This window comes from Canis aureus, chromosome 4 (assembly GCF_053574225.1).
Source record: "Canis aureus isolate CA01 chromosome 4, VMU_Caureus_v.1.0, whole genome shotgun sequence".
Lineage (NCBI taxonomy): Eukaryota > Metazoa > Chordata > Mammalia > Carnivora > Canidae > Canis > Canis aureus.
The window spans coordinates 35,559,692-35,579,775 of NC_135614.1; the positions used below are offsets into that span (position 1 = coordinate 35,559,692).

General features: G+C 49.7%; 1 protein-coding gene across 2 annotated transcripts in view; it reads right to left on the reverse strand.

Annotated features, from left to right (window-relative positions):
- GRID1 (glutamate ionotropic receptor delta type subunit 1) overlaps positions 1 to 20,084 on the reverse strand; it is a 640,626-nt gene that overhangs the window by 231,146 nt on the left and 389,396 nt on the right. For both annotated transcript variants that reach the window (XM_077895250.1, XM_077895251.1), the window contains exon 5: positions 16,177 to 16,230. In XM_077895250.1, coding sequence (XP_077751376.1) covers positions 16,177 to 16,230 — 54 coding nt within the window. The remainder of the gene's footprint in view (positions 1 to 16,176; positions 16,231 to 20,084) is intronic.

Below are 20,084 nucleotides of genomic sequence, written 5' to 3' on the forward strand. Positions count from 1 at the left end.
CATTTCAGAAAACTGAAGAGAAAGAAACACATTCTTATTCCAAGGGGCCACCACAACCCTGATAACAAAACCAAACAAAGAGTTTACACGGTAAGAAAACTACAAACTAACATCCCTCATGAACTTAGATATAAAACTTCCTTAAAATATCTTAGCCAATAGTTTAGTTAAGTATAAATTCAACAACACAAAACAAAACCCAGCAATATCATGATCAAGTGGGGTTCATCTCAGAACTGTAAGAGTTGGTCTCACACTTGAAAATGGATCTGTTTGGTACTGTATATCCACAGGGGGGAAAAAAAGAAAAACCATGTGACTATATCAATAGGTGCATAAGAAAATATTTGAGAAAATCCAATTTCTAATTCTATGAAAAACCCTCAGTAAACCAAGAATAAAGGAAAACTTCTTCAACCTGATTAAGAGTATCTATGATCAACCTATATGTAAACTCTTAATTGAAGGTGGAAAGTTGAATGTATCCCCCTAACATCAGGGAAAAGCAAGAGATGTACACTCTTATTAACTCTATTCCACATTATGCTGGAGGTTCTAGCCAGTGCAACAGGGCAAGAAAAAGACATCAGAGAGATCTGGATTAGAAAGGGAGAGGCAGAACCATCTTTATTCACAGATGACATGATTGCCTATAGAGCAAATCTCAGTAAATCTACAAAATAAAGCCACTGGAACTAATATGTAAGGTGAGCAAGGTTGTGAGATACAAGGTCAATGTTCAAAAATCATTTGTATTTTCTACACACTAGTAACTAACAATTATAAACTTAAATTGAAAAAGCAGCACCATTCCCAATTGATCAAAAATATCAGAAACGTAGGGATGAATTTAACAAGACCTGTATATTTAACACTGCAGAACACTGCTAAAAATAATTAAGGAAGATATACATAAGTGAAAAGATACGCCTTGTTCATGGATCAGAAGACTCAAAGCACTGAAGCTCTCAATTCCCCCTCAAATTATCTCTAGATTCAATACAAATGGATTAAAATCCTAGCAGGTCTTTTTCTAAAGTTTGTATGGAAATGTAGGGCTGAACTAAGGTGAAGCACTGGAGGGCGAATTCCCCCTTAAATTTTGTGCCTTAGGTGCCTTGCTTGCCTCATTCTAGTCCCAGCCCTGTGAAAATGTGAAGGATGTAGAGGGGAAAAGCAAATTTTTAAAGAAGACAAAGGTGGAAAACTTACTCCACTTGATTTCAAGACTAAAGCTACAGTTATAAAGACAGTGTGGCACTGGTGTGAAAATAGACACATAGGTCAATGAAACAGAAGGGAGAATCTAGGAACAGATCCAAACATTGAAGGCCAGTTGATATTTGACAAATGATCCAAAGGGGAAAGAAGATTTATTTTCAACAAATGGTGCTGGAACAATTAAATATTCATGCACAAAAATAAATCAAAATAAAATAAAAATCAATCTCAACTTTTACCTCACACAATATAGAAAAATTAACCATCAGTATACGTAACAACATGAATTCATCTCAGAATCATGTGGAGTGAAAAAAGCTAGACAAAAAAGAATATGTCTTGTTTGATTCTGCTAATATAAAGTCCTAGAAAATGCAAAGTAATTTACAGTGACAGAAAACAGATCAGAGCTTACCTGGGTTTGGCCAGAGAGAGAGAAACTGGTTATTTAAGGGCATAAAAAAATCTTTTGTGGATAATAGAAAGGTGCATTATCCTGTCTGTGGCAATAATCTCAAAGTGTATGTGTCAAAACTCCAAACCATAGCCCATCAAATTGTGCAGCATTTTTAATGTCAATGATATTTCAGTTTCTAAAATAATTAGTGCATGCACGAGAGCCAGACTGCCTGGTTCAAATCCAGCACACCCTCCATAAAAATACTGCTCACCCCCCCATACATCCTAAAACCTCCTTTTCCCTTCCTCTACTTTAAACACTTGCTAGGTGATTGCCCTTGGGTTAGTCATTTGCCCTCTGTATACATCAGTTTGTCCAGCAATGCCTGTCAGCCTTGCCTTCAAAATTCCAGAATCTGACCATATTTCACTGCCTCTGCTCATACCACCCTGGTCCGAGTTACCATCATCTCTAATTAAAGATCCTAATTTTTAATTTTTTTCCCTTTTTTTTCCAGTCTTTTCCCACCCCGATGCCCACAGTATATTTTCAACACAGAAGTTAAGGGTTCTTCCAAAACATAACTCAGATTACATCAGTTCTCAGCTCAAAATGCTCCAGTGGTGTCTCAGCTCGCTCAGAATAAAAGTCAAAATCCTTGTAGGAGCAGATGTAGCAGAAGCTCTTTGTGCCCTTCCTCACATATTAGCACCTTACACTCCAAAATATTGCCCAATTAGATGCCTGCCCACACCATCCCCTAATTGTCACCACACTTCCCAAGCTTAGCAGCTCATCGCTGTGACTACTTTTCACTTGGGTGCACTTGCATCCCTAGGCTGTGGCATGGGAGCAGAGGTACAGAAACCTAATGGATCATAAAACCCCTCTTCTTGAAGCCAATATTTGGAAGAGGAAATAGCATTTTATATTAAACTAAGCCACTATGCTAAATTGGAATTTCCCTTGGGGGCACCAAGCTTCAATGATATGAAATTCCATAGTCAAGCAGTTGGTACACATGGAGACTGGCCAAGGAGGATGGCTGAGAATGAGTTTCTTGAGAAAAAGTCTCACCCACAAGGAGTCTACCAAAAAAACCAAAAACAGAAAAATCAAAACAAAACAACCAGAAGAGTCAAAACTGAAGGAAAGGGGATTTAGCGGGGAACATTTCTTTGAGGGGCAATCTACATGGATGTGATTCCACTCCCCCTAAGAGAAAGGAGCGTGCTTGCTCCCTCACTGCAAGTCTTCCTGGAGGGGCTTCACTGGGGCCATTGATGAATCCCACAACACAGAGCCAGGGCCATACACAGGACTCTTTGGGTTGAGTCATAAAAGCTCCTTTATGTGTCTTCCATGGGCCCATTGACACCGCTCACTCCCTTCGATTGAACACAAGTTAGAAAAAGTTTCATGACTTTTCTGGGTCTTAACCAAGGTTAATAGAAAATTCTGTCACTTTAAGTCGTAAAACTAAGTTTTGAATCAGGAATTAAAATGATCTAATCCAATATAAGAATTGGAAGATTTCTTTGGTGCAGAAATTTTGACCTTTAGAAGGCATAAATGAACATGTATCTCCCTTTAAGGTAGGACTGGGCTGGCGCAGAGGAAGCACCTCATTGAGCGAAATCAGCTTGAGCTCAAAATTCCGGCCTGTCTTAATACGGTCGTGATACCTTAGACCCTTCATGACCATCAGGTTTGTAATCTCTACTCCAGCGTTAGTGAACCATCCCTCTCAGAAGGTTGTTGTACGGATCCAGTCCTATAACAAAAGACTAATACATCTGCACAAAGCACAAGTCACAAAATTAGAAACAGGTATGATCAAAAAAATAAATGTTCAAAGTGTTGGGCTTAGCTAATAAGCAAAGAGATACAAATTAACACAATGTGGTGAGGCTTTTTATCTATAATATTGGCAAAGATGAAAAACGATTACATTCATATTCACAAGACGCAAGAGTGGGATGAGACAGGCGCTCTGATAAAAGGGGCTCAGGCTCTTTGAGAGTTCCCATACTTTGAAACAATATTTTTTACCATCACTAGGAACCAGATCCATCAGATCTAGGTGGAAATATGCTGGTTGCAGCATCATTTACAAGAAGCACTAACTAACCTAAGTTTCCAAAGATGAAGATTTGCATAAGCTATGAGTCCTCCAAATGACAGACTACTACAAGACCATCAAATATTATCCCAAGAGCCAGTTACTGACATGATAAAATGTGAATTGTACATTATTCATTGAAAACAGTAGGCTACAGAGCTGAACGTAACAGAGAACCCTCAATTTGGCAAAACAAACTACATATATAAGGCTTTGGAAAGGATAATTCATTAGTATATTAGTTTGTATTTTGTTTTACTATTGTAGAAGAATCAGGGAAAAAAAGAAAACCAGAGGAATTTTCCACTGCTTTCCTTCTATCCCTGTCCCTCTCTTCCTACCATGCCTGTGTCCATGTACACCTACAAAAATAAGCAACACTTTATGCTCTTCTTTCTCCCAAGATATTTTCTTTCTACAGGTACGTGGACTTGCAATCATGTCGGCTACAAAGCTTCTGGCTCAGAGGATGGGAGTGGTCAGAGGCTTGAGCTGGGAAGCTTTCAGTTGAGATGGAAAGGAGACAGAAGAGGGGTTTGTGGGTCTACCCATCCCCTGACACACGCTAATCCGAGGTAGGGTGTCAGAGAGGAGCAGGTGGTACTCACTCAGGAAGGCTGAGCCCAGCACATGGGGGTCCTGCAGGCTCAGGAAAGAACACAATCCCATGCCCATGCCCAGGCTTGAGGCCCAAAGTACGTTGGAACCGCCGGAGTATCTGTGTACAGAGATGTTCTATGATCAATCCTAACACTGAGAAATCCAGGGGCCTTTGCAAAACCTTGGTGAAAGCGAGGAGGCAGGTATCCCAGTACGATGGGCTCAAATCTCCCGCCACCCCTGTAAGCGGGATTTCATGGATAAATTCAATTTGTTTGGAAATAATGTCCACAAAGCATCCCAGGTGTGGCCTGGCCTGCAGCAGGTACTCGGGTGCAAGCCTCCCCACCTCTGAAGGGCCCCTGGGCTCCCCGCTCTGCGCTGCCACAGAGCAACAGAGGCTGTGAGGACACCACTGGCCTCCCAAGGGGGGCTCCTCAGTGGTGCTGGCCCAGGAGCCCCATCCGCGCCCGAGCGGGGCCGAGGGCCAGGCACCCTCGAGGTGGCCCCAGCTCCTCAGCCCTCATTGCTCCACAGCCAACGAGCCAGCCTGCAAGGTGCAGAACCCCATCCTTGGGCGCCGCTGCCAGGTGAAGGCCCTCTCCGCTCCCCTTTCCAAAACAGGGCAGCCCTCACCAGGGGTTCTTCATCTGGCTCAGACAGCCCTCACTTGGGGTTCTTCACCTGGCTTGGACAGCCCTCACCTGGAGTTCTTCACCTGGCGTGGACAATCCTCACCTGGGGTTCTTCACCTGGCTCAGACAGCCCTCACTGGGGGTTCCTAGCTCAGAGACAGTGGGCCCGGTGCCCGGACATCCCTGGCTTAGGCAGTGGGACAAAGAGCCAAAGCCCCGAAACGTGCTTACGGACCCTGCACGCGAAGTTTCGGCGCTGAGCACCGCTGGGCCCACCTCGCTTCCCTACCGGGGCTGAAAGCACATGGCCTGGGAGCCCCCCAGGGCCCGGAGTCCCCGGCACGCGCGCATGCTCACTCTCACCTCTCCGTGTGGCACATGGTGACCAGTCAGCATGGCAGAGGAGGTGTGATAATGGAGTGGAAGGCACAGATAAAAGGGTCTTTCTGGCACAAGCAGTGAGCTCATCGGAATCCATCAGAACCCATTTGCGGGAAGAGCGATGGATAGGAATGCACAAGGGTAAACACTATCCATCAGTTTTCAGGTACGTTTGCTGCATGTAGTAATTAAAGCCATTTGTAAGACTCCTAAGTGTCAACACTCTCTTTCCCAAGCATCCTTCTGTCAAAATGCTACAAACAACCATGTGCTTGTTGGGGCCAGTTGATTCACATCTAAAGCATGGAGTCTGATTCCATGTCAGTGGCAGGGATTTGGCTGAGCTGTTCTGTCTGCAGGGAGCTTGAAGTTGGTTGCAAGCAGCAGGGGATCTGGAGTGGCCTCTGTAAGCACCGCCTCACTGTAGGTTAGTGATCCATGAGCACATGCTTCAGCCCAGTGCCTCCCAGGTGTTCAGGACAGTATGATAAGCGAATTATAGGTTGTTAAGAGCTGCAAATTGCGGGAGGGAGACAGGACATGGGAGAAGAAGCTAAGGACAAGGAAAGAATCACAGCCTGAGTTCTCTGGGGTGTTGGAAAAAAGAAAGGTTATGGAAGAAATTCATAGGTGTTGCAAAGTGAGGGGAGGGTAATTTGGGCTGAGTCTCAAAAGAGGCGTAAGGGTTTGAAAGGAAGAACTAGGGTCCCAGCAAGCCCAACACACAGTTAGAAATATTGCAACTCAGGTTCACCCCAGTGAAGGGTCAAGCCATGCCTCCATCCCCTGGCAGTCCTCATAAAGACATGCACTGTCCTGTTACCTAGTTCCTTGATTAAATTCCAAAGATGAACTTTCCTGCAGGACATTAGTGATTTGTTAATAAGAGGAACTATCCTCCAGTAGCGCTTGCTATATGCCAGACCCTGTGATGGGTCACTTCAGGTGAGTTACCGTCCTTAACCTTCACACCTGTCCTAAGAGGTAGCTTTGATGAGCCCTATTGAGCAGATGAAGAAAATAAGATTCAAGGAAGGAAATAAAACAGTTTACCAAGAGTCAAAGAAGTATCCGTGGTGCATTCCCAAAGACTAAAACACAGTTGTCCATCACTGCTCTCTTAGTTCTATCCCAAACCCATCTGTGCAGCTCCAAATACCCTCCCCATGGAGCTTTGAAAAGGGTGAAAGAACGGTACCAGACAAAATTTCCTCTTGGATCAGTCACCTTAAGGGTTAAAGTTCACAGATTCCTTTTGCACTGAGAAAGCAACATAGACACATTCTAAGGGAAGAGTGGAAGTACATTTCTAGTAAATATGGTCTGTTCCCTTGCAATGCTACTCATATGACACATATTAGCTTAATTGTGTGCGTTTTCATGGGGGTCTTTCATCATTTCCACAGAAGATCTAAAAAAACCAGGTGGTAATATGTAAAATCACATAAAGGGAAGAACTCTAATAATAAATAGCAGAAGTTTTATAATAAGACTTTCCATAACTCTTGTATTGCCACTTCCAAATGACAAAAACATGTAAGTTTTACTGCGATTCCAGTCACGTGTTTAGTTTTTAGTTAGTGCTGAGTATGAGGGGGAAAGGTATGAGTGAGCAGCATGGCAAAGGGCATATATTTTTCTTAAATTTGGAGTCACCCGCACCTAAGTTCAGGTCCTGACTCTGCCACTTCCAAGCAATGTTGAAAAGTCAACCCATCTCTCTAAGCCTGTTTCCTTATCTGTGAAATGGAATGATAGAAGTTGAAGTACCTGGGGAATTGGCCCCTCAACTCCGTTCCACTTTTGACCCCCTATGTGATGACTCACATCCTCTTGACAGTAGCACTTGGCGTCAGTGGTCTCTCCCTCCCCTTACAAATGGTTTCTTCAAGGGCGCCTGTGTGGCACAGTCAGTTAAGCATCTGACTCTTGGCTTCAGCTCAGGTCATGATCCCAGGGTCTTGAGATCAAGCCCCATGCTGGGCTCCCCCCTCAACACAGGATCTGCCTGAGATTCTCTCTCCCTCTGCCCCTCCTACTTGTGCTCTCTCTCTCTCTCAAATTAATAAGTAAAATCTTTTGAAGAAAGAAAAGAAGAAAGAAAGAAAGAAAGAAAGAAAGAAAGAAAGAAAGAAAGAAAGAAAGAAAGAAAGAAGGGAGGGAGGGAGGGAGGGAGGGAGGGGGGAGGGAGGAAGGAAGGAAGGAAGGAAGGAAGGAAGGAAGGAAGGAAGGAAGGAAGGAAGAAAAAGAAAGAAAGAAAGAAAGAGAGAAAGAAAGAAAAGAAAGAAAAAGATAGATAGATAGATTGATTCTTCACTTGGCTTCCAGGTGAAGAAATCATATCTATTAATCATATCAATACTCACATTAAGTATAAATTATATAAGAACTGCAATTAAAAGGCCAGGTGTTATAATAGATAAAAAAGCAAGATCCAAGTATGAATGGCCTTCAAGAAACATGCTGTATTTTAAACACAAAGAAACACGTAGGTTAAAAGTAAAAGAATGGAAAAAGATATATTAGGCTAACACTAGTCAAAATAAATCTGTAATAGCTGCAGTAATATCAAATTATATTTCAAAATAGAGAAAATTTCAGAGCAGAAGGATAAAGAAGGTCATTTTGTAATAATAACAGATCGATTAATCACCAGGACATAAAATCCTAAACACTTATGCTTCTTGTAACAAAGCTTCAAAATACATTAAAGAACAACAGATAAAACCGCAAGAAGAAACAGGCAAACTCACAATTAAAGTTGAATATTTTGATACTCCTCTCTCAATAATTGATAGAACAAATAGACAAAAAAATCATCTGGGATACAGAAGACATAAACAACCCTACCAACTAAATTGACCTAATTGACATTTATAGAACATTCCACACAGCAACAAGAGATAACACATCTTTTTCAAGTGCACATAAAACATTTATCAAGAAAGACAATATACTAGGCTATCAAATAAGTCTCAATAAATTTTAAAAGATGCAAGTAATAGAAACAATGTTCTTTGACCACAGTGGAACTAAATTAAAAATCAATAAGAGAGAGATCCTTTAAAAATCCCCAAATATTTGGAAACTAAATAACATACTTCTAAAACAGCCCATGGGTCAAAGAAGAAATCAAAAGGTAATACAGAAAGTATTTTAAACTGTATAACAATGAAAACACAAGATTGCAAAATTTGTGGATGCCATTAAATCACTTGAGGGGAAGTCAATAGCACTAAAGCTAAAGTTCTCGAGTCCATGCTCTCAGCTTCTCCCTCTAAGAAAGATATAGGTGCAGATGCCAAATAGATGCATGAAAAGATGCTCAGTATCATTAGTCCTGAGGGAAATTAAAATTACAATCATAACGAGTTGCCATTACACACACCAGCCCAATAGCTGATCTCAAAAACCTGATCAAACCAACTCCTTAACACAATGTGGGGCAATTGGAACTCTCATACAACCTGAAAGTTTCTTAAAAAGTTAAACATACATCTAACCATATGGCCCAGCAATCCCACTTGCCAATCCAAGAAAAATGAAAGCATATGTCCATACAAAGGATGAACGTTCATAATAGCCTTATTTGTAATCACTAAAAATCTAGAACAACCCAAATGTCCATCGATGAGTAAAGAGATATTCAAATTATGATGTAGCCATATATTTGGATACCCGTCATCAATACAGTATACATTGCAATATGGGTGAATCTCAAAACAATTATCTAGATAGAAAAAACCAAAGCAAAATAGAAAAAAAAAGAGTACATACTGTATGATTCCATTTATGTAAGACTCTAGAAATTACAAATAATCTATAGCTCCAGGAATGGATCAGTGATGGACTGGAAAGCAAGAGAAGATGGGGCTGGTGGTGGGATTGCCAAGGGACACAAGGATACTTTTTGGGTCAAGGATGACCATGTTCACTATCTTCATTGTTCATGGGTGCACTCAAGTGTCAAATCTCAGCTGTACATTAAATATGTGCATGTATTGTACGTGAATTAGACCTCAATAAAGCTGTGAACTTTTAAGCAAAAAAAAAAAAAAAAAAAAAAAAGGATGAAAAGCGTAATGCTCAAAAAAACAGTGCCTGGATCTGCAATGTCTGATAAACAATGACTCCTACTCTTGCTCCAGGTTTCCAGCTGAGGCTACAGAGGGGGTAGGATGTGGTCCCTGGTCCTCAAGGGCTCGTCGGTGGGACGAAGGAGACACACAAGCAGCTCAATTACAACACACATAATTGGTTTTGAGTGTTACTAAATTAAATTTGTAGACAGGAAATGGTACAGGGACTTAATATCCAAACAGAATTCGAGTTTTCAAAATGAAGAGAGAAGAATTAAATCTTTTCCCAATCTCTCTCTGTGTCCCAAATAGAGATTTCTTAAAGTGATTTGATTCACCATTCGTATCATGGCCTCTTTTTTCCTTGTGTTCATCAATTAGTGCATTAGCATTTCTTTCCCCCACATGATTCATGTGTAGCCTAATCTCATTTTCATGTGCTTTGCCTCACTGTGTGTTTGGGGGTAGGGAAGATCTGGAAGTCTGGACTGCCATTCTCTGGGATGGGATGTTGACAGAAGTCCCCTCTGGGCCAGGCCGAGGTCTGCACCCGGAGGATCTCATGGAGTAGGTGTTGGTGGCAAACCAGGGAAAGTAATAAGGTGGGGGCTGAGGCCCGGGGGCCAACAATACAAGAGAATTCTGGGCAAAGGCTGGCTGAAGGGCCCGGACACTGGGATGACCCTGAGCTTGGGGCGGTGGCTGTCTCTTAGGATGCAGCCAGAGCAGCTCTCTTGACCAGAGGCAGCAGGAGTTAAGACCAGAGAGGGCTCGGAGGTCGGCTCATGAACAACCTCATGAGTCATGTGGAGGAATGTGAACTCGATCCCATGGGCCTTGACACTCCACCACCTTCCAGCAACCTATTCAAGAGCAGAGGAGAGCCCATCAAAAGAAAACCACCAGTGCGTTTGGGACAAATGCACGCGGCCGCCAGCGTGCACAGCCTCATCCTTGGAAAGCGCGGCCAGCATCAGAGACGGAAGATGCCTACAGGAGACACCTGTTTCTCACTCTTTAACTCTAACTTAGCCACCCTCTTTGAGCACAGAATCCTTTTTCCACAAAGCACCTACAAATTAGCAGAACATATGTTCCCGAATGCAAGTTGGAGCCTGCTGTAGGAAGCCCAGCCAGCACTTCCCCTGCCCTTCTTCCCTGGCTGCTCTGCCATTGGCTAATGGCCTGGCCCAGGGCTCAGGGGGACATGCATTCGTCCCAGAGGAACAGCTTGTGCCCCAGGGGACTCCTAAGCCCAGGGCAAGGGGGTGCAGGGAATAGGGGGTGCAGACAGCTGGAGCTCACAGAGCAGGATGAAGGCTTTCTGAGTCTGTGAAGGGCTGGGATGTGGTTACAAATGCTCTTCTTCCACATGTAGGCAAGTAGATAAAGCACAGTCAAGGTGAGGAAGCAGGAGCCTTAACACGGCACAGCCTGTGTGTGAGACCCTCGTGCTAGGAACTCCAGGAAGCCTGACAGAAAGGAGGTCCCACTTACAGGCTATTCAAGGAGTCCATCACGTGCACCAGGCCCCCAATGCACATTGCTGCGGCAAGGAGCGCACAATGGTAGAAAGAATAATGGGCAAATCCAGAAAGACCTTCTGGCAAAGGAGAGGTTTAGCAGATCCCTGCAGGAAAGGGAAGTCCTTGGCAGTCAGAGATTCAGGAAGAGCATGCCAGGTATAAAGGGAAATCCTGGCAAAGGCCAGGGCCAGGAGTGGAAGATAAATATAGGAAGTAAGTCTCTCATCTGCTTGCCGGGATGAGCCACGGGAGAATGGGCAGACAGGTAAGAAGCAAATGAGGGGGCACAGGTGTGGTCAGGGTCATCCTGGACAGGCTCTGAGGCAGGGCCCATGATGCTGGCTTTTTCTCCACTGAGGAGGGAGCCACCCAGAAGGGTGGGGGCACTGGCCCTCAGGACTGGAACACCAAGTGAGAATCAGATCTTGGCGGTGGGGGTGGGGGGATGATGAGTGCAGAGAGAGACACACTGAGCTGGAGGTGGTCAAGAGGCTTCCAAGCAGTTGAGTCCAGAAGGCAACTGAATCTCCGGGTCTGGAGCCCAGAGGCAAGGTCTGGAACGAACATGGAATGTGGGGGTCATTGACATCTGCTGGAAATGGGCAGGGGTGCCAAGGACCCCTGACTCTGTCTCTTCCACAGACCACAGCTCAGAGCCTCACCCACCGAGAAACAGAAGCACAAAGGTCACATATGAGCTTCTGCGCTGCTTTCTAAACACCTTAAACCATTTCCATCAAAACATGCTTTGGTCTCACGTCTGCAAGAACCAGTCTAACCATCTGAGCTGATCAGCAACAAAGAGCCCTTCAAGTCCAGTCAAGCTCAGTTCTGGAAGAGGCTGGAGACCTGCATATAAATTCCATAAAAAAATTTCCTCTACAAGGTTCCCAAGACACAGATCTTAATGGACAGAGCATTCTCTTCTGCACCCAAACTCCACCTGGCACTAAGGACATGTGTCCTCGGCCGTGGCTCAGGCCTGGGATCTGCTGAAAGCCACATGGAGAGGAAGCACTCCAGAGCCACTGGAGAAGAGTTTCCAGAAGCCACCTAGCTCATCCAGAGTCAAGTCTTGACTGGTCCTCAACCAGCAGCTTCTGATGAATGACCCAGAGTGGTCTCCTCCATCCCGGAGTCTCGAGTTGAATCATTGCCTTTGTTTTTCCTTGAAGGCCTCCTGGGAAATGCTTTTCAAAGGAACTTGCTCTACCCTAAGTGTGTTGACCTGCCTTCCACCAAACCTTTCTAAGGACCTACTCTTTGCATGGGGCATGCCATTCAAGGATGAGCTGGATTCTGGCCGTGGCTTCAAGGGACTCATGACCTAGTAGCCATCTTGATTAGTGGCTCACTCTGCATTCCACGAGTTATTTCAAATCCCCCACCCTCCTCCAAGCTAACATGTGATTTAATCAATCCGTGAAAATACAGTTTATACCCAAGAGCGCATCTGCTTGCCCGTGTCCCCACAGTCAAACCTGGAGACCTGCAGAGACTAGAAACTATCGATGAGGCTCATACACTCACAAGCCTTTCTCTGCATACAATCACCCCTTCTCCAAATGAGACAGACCTCAAACATACACCAGTGAAAGGGTAGACAGATTAAGAAAATTATCCCATTAAGAAAATAACAACTCCTAACTCTGGGAAACGAACTAGGGTGGTGGAAGGGGAGGAGGGCGGGGGGTGGGGGTGACTGGGTGACAGGCACTGAAAGGGCACTTGATGGGATGAGCACTGGGTGTTATTCTATATGTTGACAAATTGAACACCAATAAAAAATAAATTTATTTTTAAAAAAAGAAAATAACAAAAACATGTGCCTTTGAGTGTTTATCTTGAATCCAGGAAAATACACTAAGCAAAGTCAGATACAGAGGGAGAAGCTGGAGGACAGAGCCAGTGAGGAACGAGAGAAGCAGGGGCAGAGCTGGGGAGCACAGTGCAGGCCCCCCTGGGGAAGGATGTGGGATGCAGACACACAAACCTGAGCCTGGCAGACAAACTGAACTTCCCCCAGAGACGTGGGGAGCAGCTCAGGAAATGGGAAGATGAGGCCCCAGTACAGTTGCTGAATTTGAGAGACCATGTTGGAACCACCAAGTCCCTTCCCCCGCTTCCCTTCTTCCCACCTTAGTTGATCTATCACGTATGACAGAGAAGCAACTAGGAAGCTCCACCTGTGGCTCTGTATTTAGATAGGGTCTAGACGGTAGAACTATTGGAAGAATAACCTGACTTTTGTCTCCATTGGGGCCAACAGGAGACAGCAGTTCTGAACACGGCTGGATCCGAAGGGCAAGTCTACATGCAACTTAGAAAATATCTTGGTCACTAACCAGAGGCCACCCTGGGGTCTAAGAACCAAAGCTTTATAGGAGGACCTACCTTCACATCGTAGAATTCAAGAATGTCCATGAGCTGACACCAAAGCCAAGGGTGTCTCCACCAGTGTGCATATCTGAGCCTTACCACTGGCTTTACTGAATCAGACCCCGACCAAAGGTCAAGGATCTTTGTTAGGGCCACACGCATGATGATGTCCTTTGCTAGAAAGGACTTTGGAGTCAGACAGTCTTCATACAGAATCCCAAACGCACCATTTCATAATTATATGACCTTGGGCCGATGATTTAACCTCTAGAGCCTGCCTTTTCCCATCTGTAAAATGGGGATGATAATAACAGTCACAGAGGGTTGTCGATGAGGACAAAGGGTGGTGCCAAATATCAAATGCCCTGGCAAGTGCCTGCCATATAACGGGCGATCGAGATACAGCAGATGTTGTACTTCACTCTCGAGAGGAAGAGCCTCCCCGTAGAAGAGGAAGCCAAGAGGTGGGGAGGTCACTTCTGGAGAAGAACACACATAGCGCGGGACACTCACATGATGTGTGTGTGGCCCCCAGTGGACTGTTGACCAGGGGCAGTCCCATAGCCATCCCCCCAAGGGAGGCTGTTCCAGCTGCCCCAGCAATGCCCTCGGGGGCATTTCGCCACTAGCCATGCTGAAATTACCCCCAGCCCTGAAGACGGGGGCAGGAGGGACAGAGGGTTCTGGAAGCGGGTCAGATGCAGGGGAGGAAAAAAAGATACAGGTTAGAAACATAAAGACAGAACACTTTTTGAAGGCTGGCCACAGAGAAACACCGGCGATCCGGTTCAGAAGGGTCCCCACTAAACGAAAGCCAGCACCAGGCATTGGCCTCATGGGGCATGGGGAATGCACCCCCTCTCCGGAACCAAGGAAACCCGACTTTAAAGCTTGTGGAGAAGCTGAGGAAGCCCAGAGGATCAGAACTTCCCTGGAACAAGGAGCACTCCGACAGGCCCCAGAGATTGGGGTGGTGGCCTTCGCGTCTCCCCTGATTAGCAGCACAACCACCCGCGACCGAGGGAAACGGGCAGTTACCACGTGTCTCCAGCAGGCCCGGAAGAGCTCCGAGGGTGTGAATTTAGGGAGGAAAGCCATGAGAAGTGCCTGCAGGAGCTACTCTCTGACGCTCCCTGCAAAATCATGAAAATAAGCCACCCAGACCTCTCAGCCTCAGAACATGGGCTAATGAGGAAACACACACCGTCAAAGAGTAAAGGGCCCACGCAACAGGCCTTGCATCTTCTAGAAAGAGGCCATAAGCAACTGATCCATTACTCTGGGAGCAACTGAAGGCTGAAGGCCTGATGGAAGGCATCCTGAGAAGCGCCTTCTAGAATCAGCTCTGCCAACGGCGTGCTGGGGTCACGCAGCCTCCCCCGTGGCGGTTCCTCAAGGGGTGTGTGGGCAGAGGGGCTCCCTCGGGAAGGCCAGGGCGCGGGGTTGCAGGCCATTCGTGGTGGGAGGGCCCAGAGCCGTCAGGCACAGGGAAGACCCAGGCGCCCCCTCCTCCCAGGGCCAAAGCAGTGGGACGGGCTGTCTCGGGAGACACTTTGGATCCACCCCTTGAGTGGCTACACTGATTGCTGCTGCACCGGCTGCGCAGGGGTGAGCACACTCACACACACCTACATGCGGGTGCACACTCTCATACGTACATACACACACAGTCACCACCACCTCCTGCCGGAAATCAGCCTTCTCCACCACCTCACCCTGTGCCCCACCCCCTCTGCACCCCTCATTCCTCCAACCCACCTCTGCACCCCTCATTCCTGTGCCCCACACCCCCTGAACCCCTCATTCCTCCACCCTAACCCCCTGCACCCTTCAATCCTCCACCCCACCCCTCTGCACCCCTCATTCCTGTGCCCCACCCCCTCTGCACCCCTCATTCCTCCACCCCAACCCTGCACCCCCATTCTTGTGCCCCACCCCCTTTTCACCCCTCATTCCTGTGCCCCACCCCTCTGTACCCCTCATTCCTCCACCCCACCCCCTGCACCCTTCAATCCTCCACCCCACCCCTCTGCACCCCTCATTTCTATGCCCCACCCCCTCTACACCCCTCATTCCTGTGCCCCACCCCCTCTGCACCCCTCATTCCTCCATCCCACCCCCTGCACCCCTCATTTCTGTGCCCTACCCCCTCTATACCCCTCATTCCTGTGTCCCACTGCCCTGCACCCTTCATTCCTCCACCCCACCCCCTGAACCCCTCATTCCTCTGCCCCACCCCCCTGCACCCTTCATTCCTCCACCCCATCCCTCTGCACCCCTCATTCCTCCACCCCACCCCCTGTATCCCTCATTCCTCCCCTCCACCGCCCTGCACCCTTCATTCCTCCACCCCATCCCTTTGCACCCCTCACTCCTCCGCCCCACCCCCTTCACCCCTCATTCCTCCACCCCACCCCCTGTATCCCTCATTCCTCCCCTCCACCGCCCTGCACCCTTCATTCCTCCACCCCATCCCTTTGCACCCCTCACTCCTCCGCCCCACCCCCTTCACCCCTCATTACTCCACCCCACCCCCTCTGCACCCCCTTCTCTAACCTGCCCTAACCTCTGCAGCCCCTGGCCCCTGACTGGCGGCCTCCCCTCACTCCGCACATCCACACCTGACACAACCTCTCACTCCTGACTCCTTCCTGCGCTCCAGTTTCAGCCCTTCCACTGGTTCCCACCTGCCGCAGGTGAGCATGCTGGCAGGTCAGGTCCAAGCCCCTGGACCCCTGTGTCACACGGTGGAGCGCTAGGGCGTCCCTCTGGGCACTCCCCAGGGGCAGGGGGCTCGGGGCAGGCTGCGCCCCTCCGCGTCCTGGGCTCTTACCTCATTCACAAAGACCCAGTGGCTGTCCTTGGAAGCCAGGTTGGTCTCCACGGCCTGCAGAGAGGAAAGGAAAACAAACGTGAACGAAGCAGCAGCAGCCAGCGGACGCAGGAGCCGCCGAGGCGAGGCCCCACCGACGTGGCTCTCGGAGGCGGCCTTCAGGAAACGCGGCCCCAGGGCCACAGGGCGCATCCTCTGAACACGGGCCCTGCCTGCCCCTGTCCTCCGAGCTCCACGCACCCGCCCGGGAGTGAGCGGGGTGGCCGTGATGACAGCGGGACAGTCAGGCACCTGCTCTCGGGCTGCGGAGATGCAGACAGCGCGGCCTCTCCTCTGCCCCGGGCGGCTCGATCCCCAGCTTGGCCTGCCTTGCCCACCCCTCTGTCTGCAGGCTCCACCCACGGGCCTTGCCTCGCCCAGTCTCGGATTCCGGGGCTCCTCTCTGCCTGGCTTCCTCCTCGGGAGCCCCCCAAACTCTCGGCTCCTGGGGCAAGTACGTCTGCAAGGCCCGGGAGGAGGCCCCAGCTGTGCCCAGACCTGCACCCGAGGCAAGGGTGCCCCCGGGGGTCCCTGGCCCAGATACGCTCCCCCCGTCTACACTGTGCTCTGTCCAGCAGCCCTCGCCCCGACCGCCCGGCCCAGGGCCTCCCTCCTGTCCACACAGGTCCCCAGAAACCCGCAGGCCTGGGCGGGGGCGCGGGAGGCCGGCGCGACCACAGGGCCTCCGGGAAGCCTGGCGACACCCCCCAGAGATGCGCACAGGATGCGGCGCTGGGACGCGTGCTCAGGGCTGGAAAGCCCGAAGCCTAAACCGCATGGACGCTAACATGAGGACGCTAACAGCGGGTTAACAGGGCTGCGCGCGAAGCCCTCCTCACAGATTCCAGGAGCCGAGGAGCCACTGGGGAGGAGGCAGAGCAGCGTCAAGCTAACCAGGCAAATAAAGGGCAGCCCTACCTTCCATGGGGGGGGAAGGGAGTGGAGCTGGCCTTCAGCTCCAGTCTGGCCTTCGGCAAGTGGGGGGCCCGGAACCTGCAGTCGGGCTTCTCTGCTGGGGCCGTGGGCCGTGCAGCAGGACAGCCGTCAAAGCAATGCGGCGGCAGGTGGGAGCGTCCTGACAACTGTAGGACCCCGCCTAGACCCCGTGGGAGGCAGGGACCACATCCCGGTGAACCCCAGCAGCCCCTGTAGTGGCGCAGTGCCTCCACGCTGCACCAGGTCGAGCCGCTGCCGCGAGCCCTGCGAGGCCTTGCCAAGCCATCAGTGACCGACTTCCCAGCTCTCGTGGTCCGTCAGTAGGTTGGCCGACGTAGAACGTGAGAAGATCTGAGAAGGTGGAAACTGCCAACGGCTCTTGCTGACTCCTGCTTGAGCCCCTTTTTCTATAGGGGACCCAAAGAGCTGGCCATGGCACGCAGCCCGTGGAGAGGGCTGGGATGGTGGACACAGCTGGCCAGCGGTGAGGGCATCACTTGTGAGGCAGAGCTAGGTGTCTACACTTGACCCGACGCCCGCACACCACCTCCTCGAGAAAGCAAGTACAGTGTCAGAGCTAGACACCTGCTAAAGAGGTGGGAGACACGTGTCTTCTGCCATCTGAGGAAGGGAGTATGCCCCCTTGTCCATGAGGAGCAGCCCCTGTCTGAACGTCAGGCCCGTAACAGTTTTCCCACGGCCAGCTGCAACAACAGAGCTGGAACAGGAGTGACCCAGGACACTAACATGCCATCCTGCAGGTCCTCCTCGGGGAGGGTGCAATGGACTCCTGTCCTGGCTACTCAGCCACTCTGAGTCCACAGCTCCCCTAGAGAAGTGGGTGCAGCCCCGAGCCCAGCTCCTGACTCCCACAGCGCTAGACAGCAAACAGCGCCTACTGCTGACGGGGAGTATATGCAGGGTGGCCGGCCAGGCAGGGCTGGAGAGGCCCCGGCCGCATGCAGGCAGAGATCGGCTCTGATACCCAAACACCTAAAAGGAGGCCGGGAAGACAGCGGCTCCACGGGGCTGCAGGACGCGCCTCCCGCCGGGTCCCCTGCCTCTGTGTTCCCCACCACTCACACAGCACCAACACTGAGCCATCCCCTTGGATCGAGCACCCCACTGCATACTTGAACCTCCCCCACTTCACCACACACCCCCCCTTGGTTCACACAGCCCACCGAGCCAGGCAGCGTTCTCATCCCCATCACATGGATGGGGAGCCAAGACCTAGATCCGACCCTGTAGCTCACACAGGTCGCTCAGCCAGGACTTGGCAGGGGCTGGATTTGAACTCAGGTCTGTCTGTCTCCAAAGCCTGAGTTCCTTCCCTCGGTCACGCTGCTGCTCAAAAGGCCTACACAGCTGTCAGAGCAAGCGTGCGAGCCTTCGGGCCTGCACCCAGCCCCGGCCCCGGACAATGGGGACACAATGATCTCTTTTTTTCTCACAACCGAGAAAAACGTTACGAGCAGCAGCGCCTTCCATCTCCAGGTTAACTTGTTCTCACCAGCCCGAGACCATTATTCCACTGGCGTTGCTTAAGTATGAGCCTGTTTTACTCTATCTGGGCCTAAAGGAATAATAAATGGAATGGGGAAAAAAAAAAAAGAAGAAAAAAAAAACCTCCACATGGAAGCCTTCCAGCAGCATCGCTGAGGATTTATTTCACAAAGTGCAAGTGCCACCGATTATTTATGTATGTGTTAATTGTTGGCCACTTCTCTAGCACCCCCCCAACACTGGGAGCCCGAGATAATGAACACTTGTCGACAATTAGCATCTTTTTAAAGCCCTAACTCGTAACATTTCAGAACATTCCTTCCATGGAGCGCAGACCCTGGCATTTTCCCAAGGATGGAGAGCGCGCTAACTTCAAAGACCCGCTGCTGCCTTTTGCAACAGTGTGCTGCTTAGGAGCCATGCTCTCTGTGCAACGTCACCCCCTGGAGCTCCCCCATCTGCAAAGAAGGGGAGCAGCTGGCTACAAGACTACAGACGACCCAGCAGCCTGTTTACAAGGAAATCGGCAAAGCAACCACGGCGAGGCCCAAGTTCACAAGCTACAGTCCAGAACCACGAGCCTCCACGGAACCCTTCCTGGCCATGCTGGGCTTCCCAGAGGCCCAGCTCCTCGAGCAAGGGGCCTGAGATTCCGGACCAGATATATCTCCTGTTCACCTCAGCCTCGTCTCTAGAACTTCCTGGAGCCTTGCTCTCGACGGCAAACTGCCTCCATGCTCTCCCCAAGTCCACGGCTCCTCCTGCCGGCCCTGCCCTAGGTCCTAGGTCCCACCGGGGAATCCTGAACCGGATGTGGGTTCCCTTTCCAGTTTCTTCTCCTAGGAAACAGCCCCTCTCGACCTAGCATGAGTCACGTGTTCCCACCTCACCTGCCATTGTGCTGGAGCATCCTTGAAGCCAAGGGCCCTTGGAGGGAGCAGGAGCCTCAGTGACCTGGGCACAGGCAGGGGCTGCTTGGCATGCAAGTGATGGTGGGAGGCTTGGTTGCTGGCGGACACTGGAGACAAGGCAGTCATGTCCAGCCACACAGGGCCGTGGGGGAAAGTGTGGGAGAACTAGGCCCATGTGGAGTCCAAACACTCCTCTGGGGGATGCTCAGAGGGCTGCTGCTGAGGGAAATGGGAGCCTGCTGTTGGGGATTCAGGGAAGACACTGGATGGAAAGGCTGCAGGTAAGGGCTGCTTGCAGACTGGGTGCAGCCGCTCACCCCTTCTGAATAGCTCCCTTACCCAGGCCCTGAGCGAAGCATCTACACAGGAGGCCCCAGCGAGTCCTCACGCCACACCACGCCACGCCACGCCACGCCACTGAAAGTGGCTTCCGAGCTGAGCGGACGGATGGGGAAGCTTGCCCAAAGTGTCACCGAGGCCCCTTCCAGGGCGTCGCGCCAACCTGAAGACAAACTC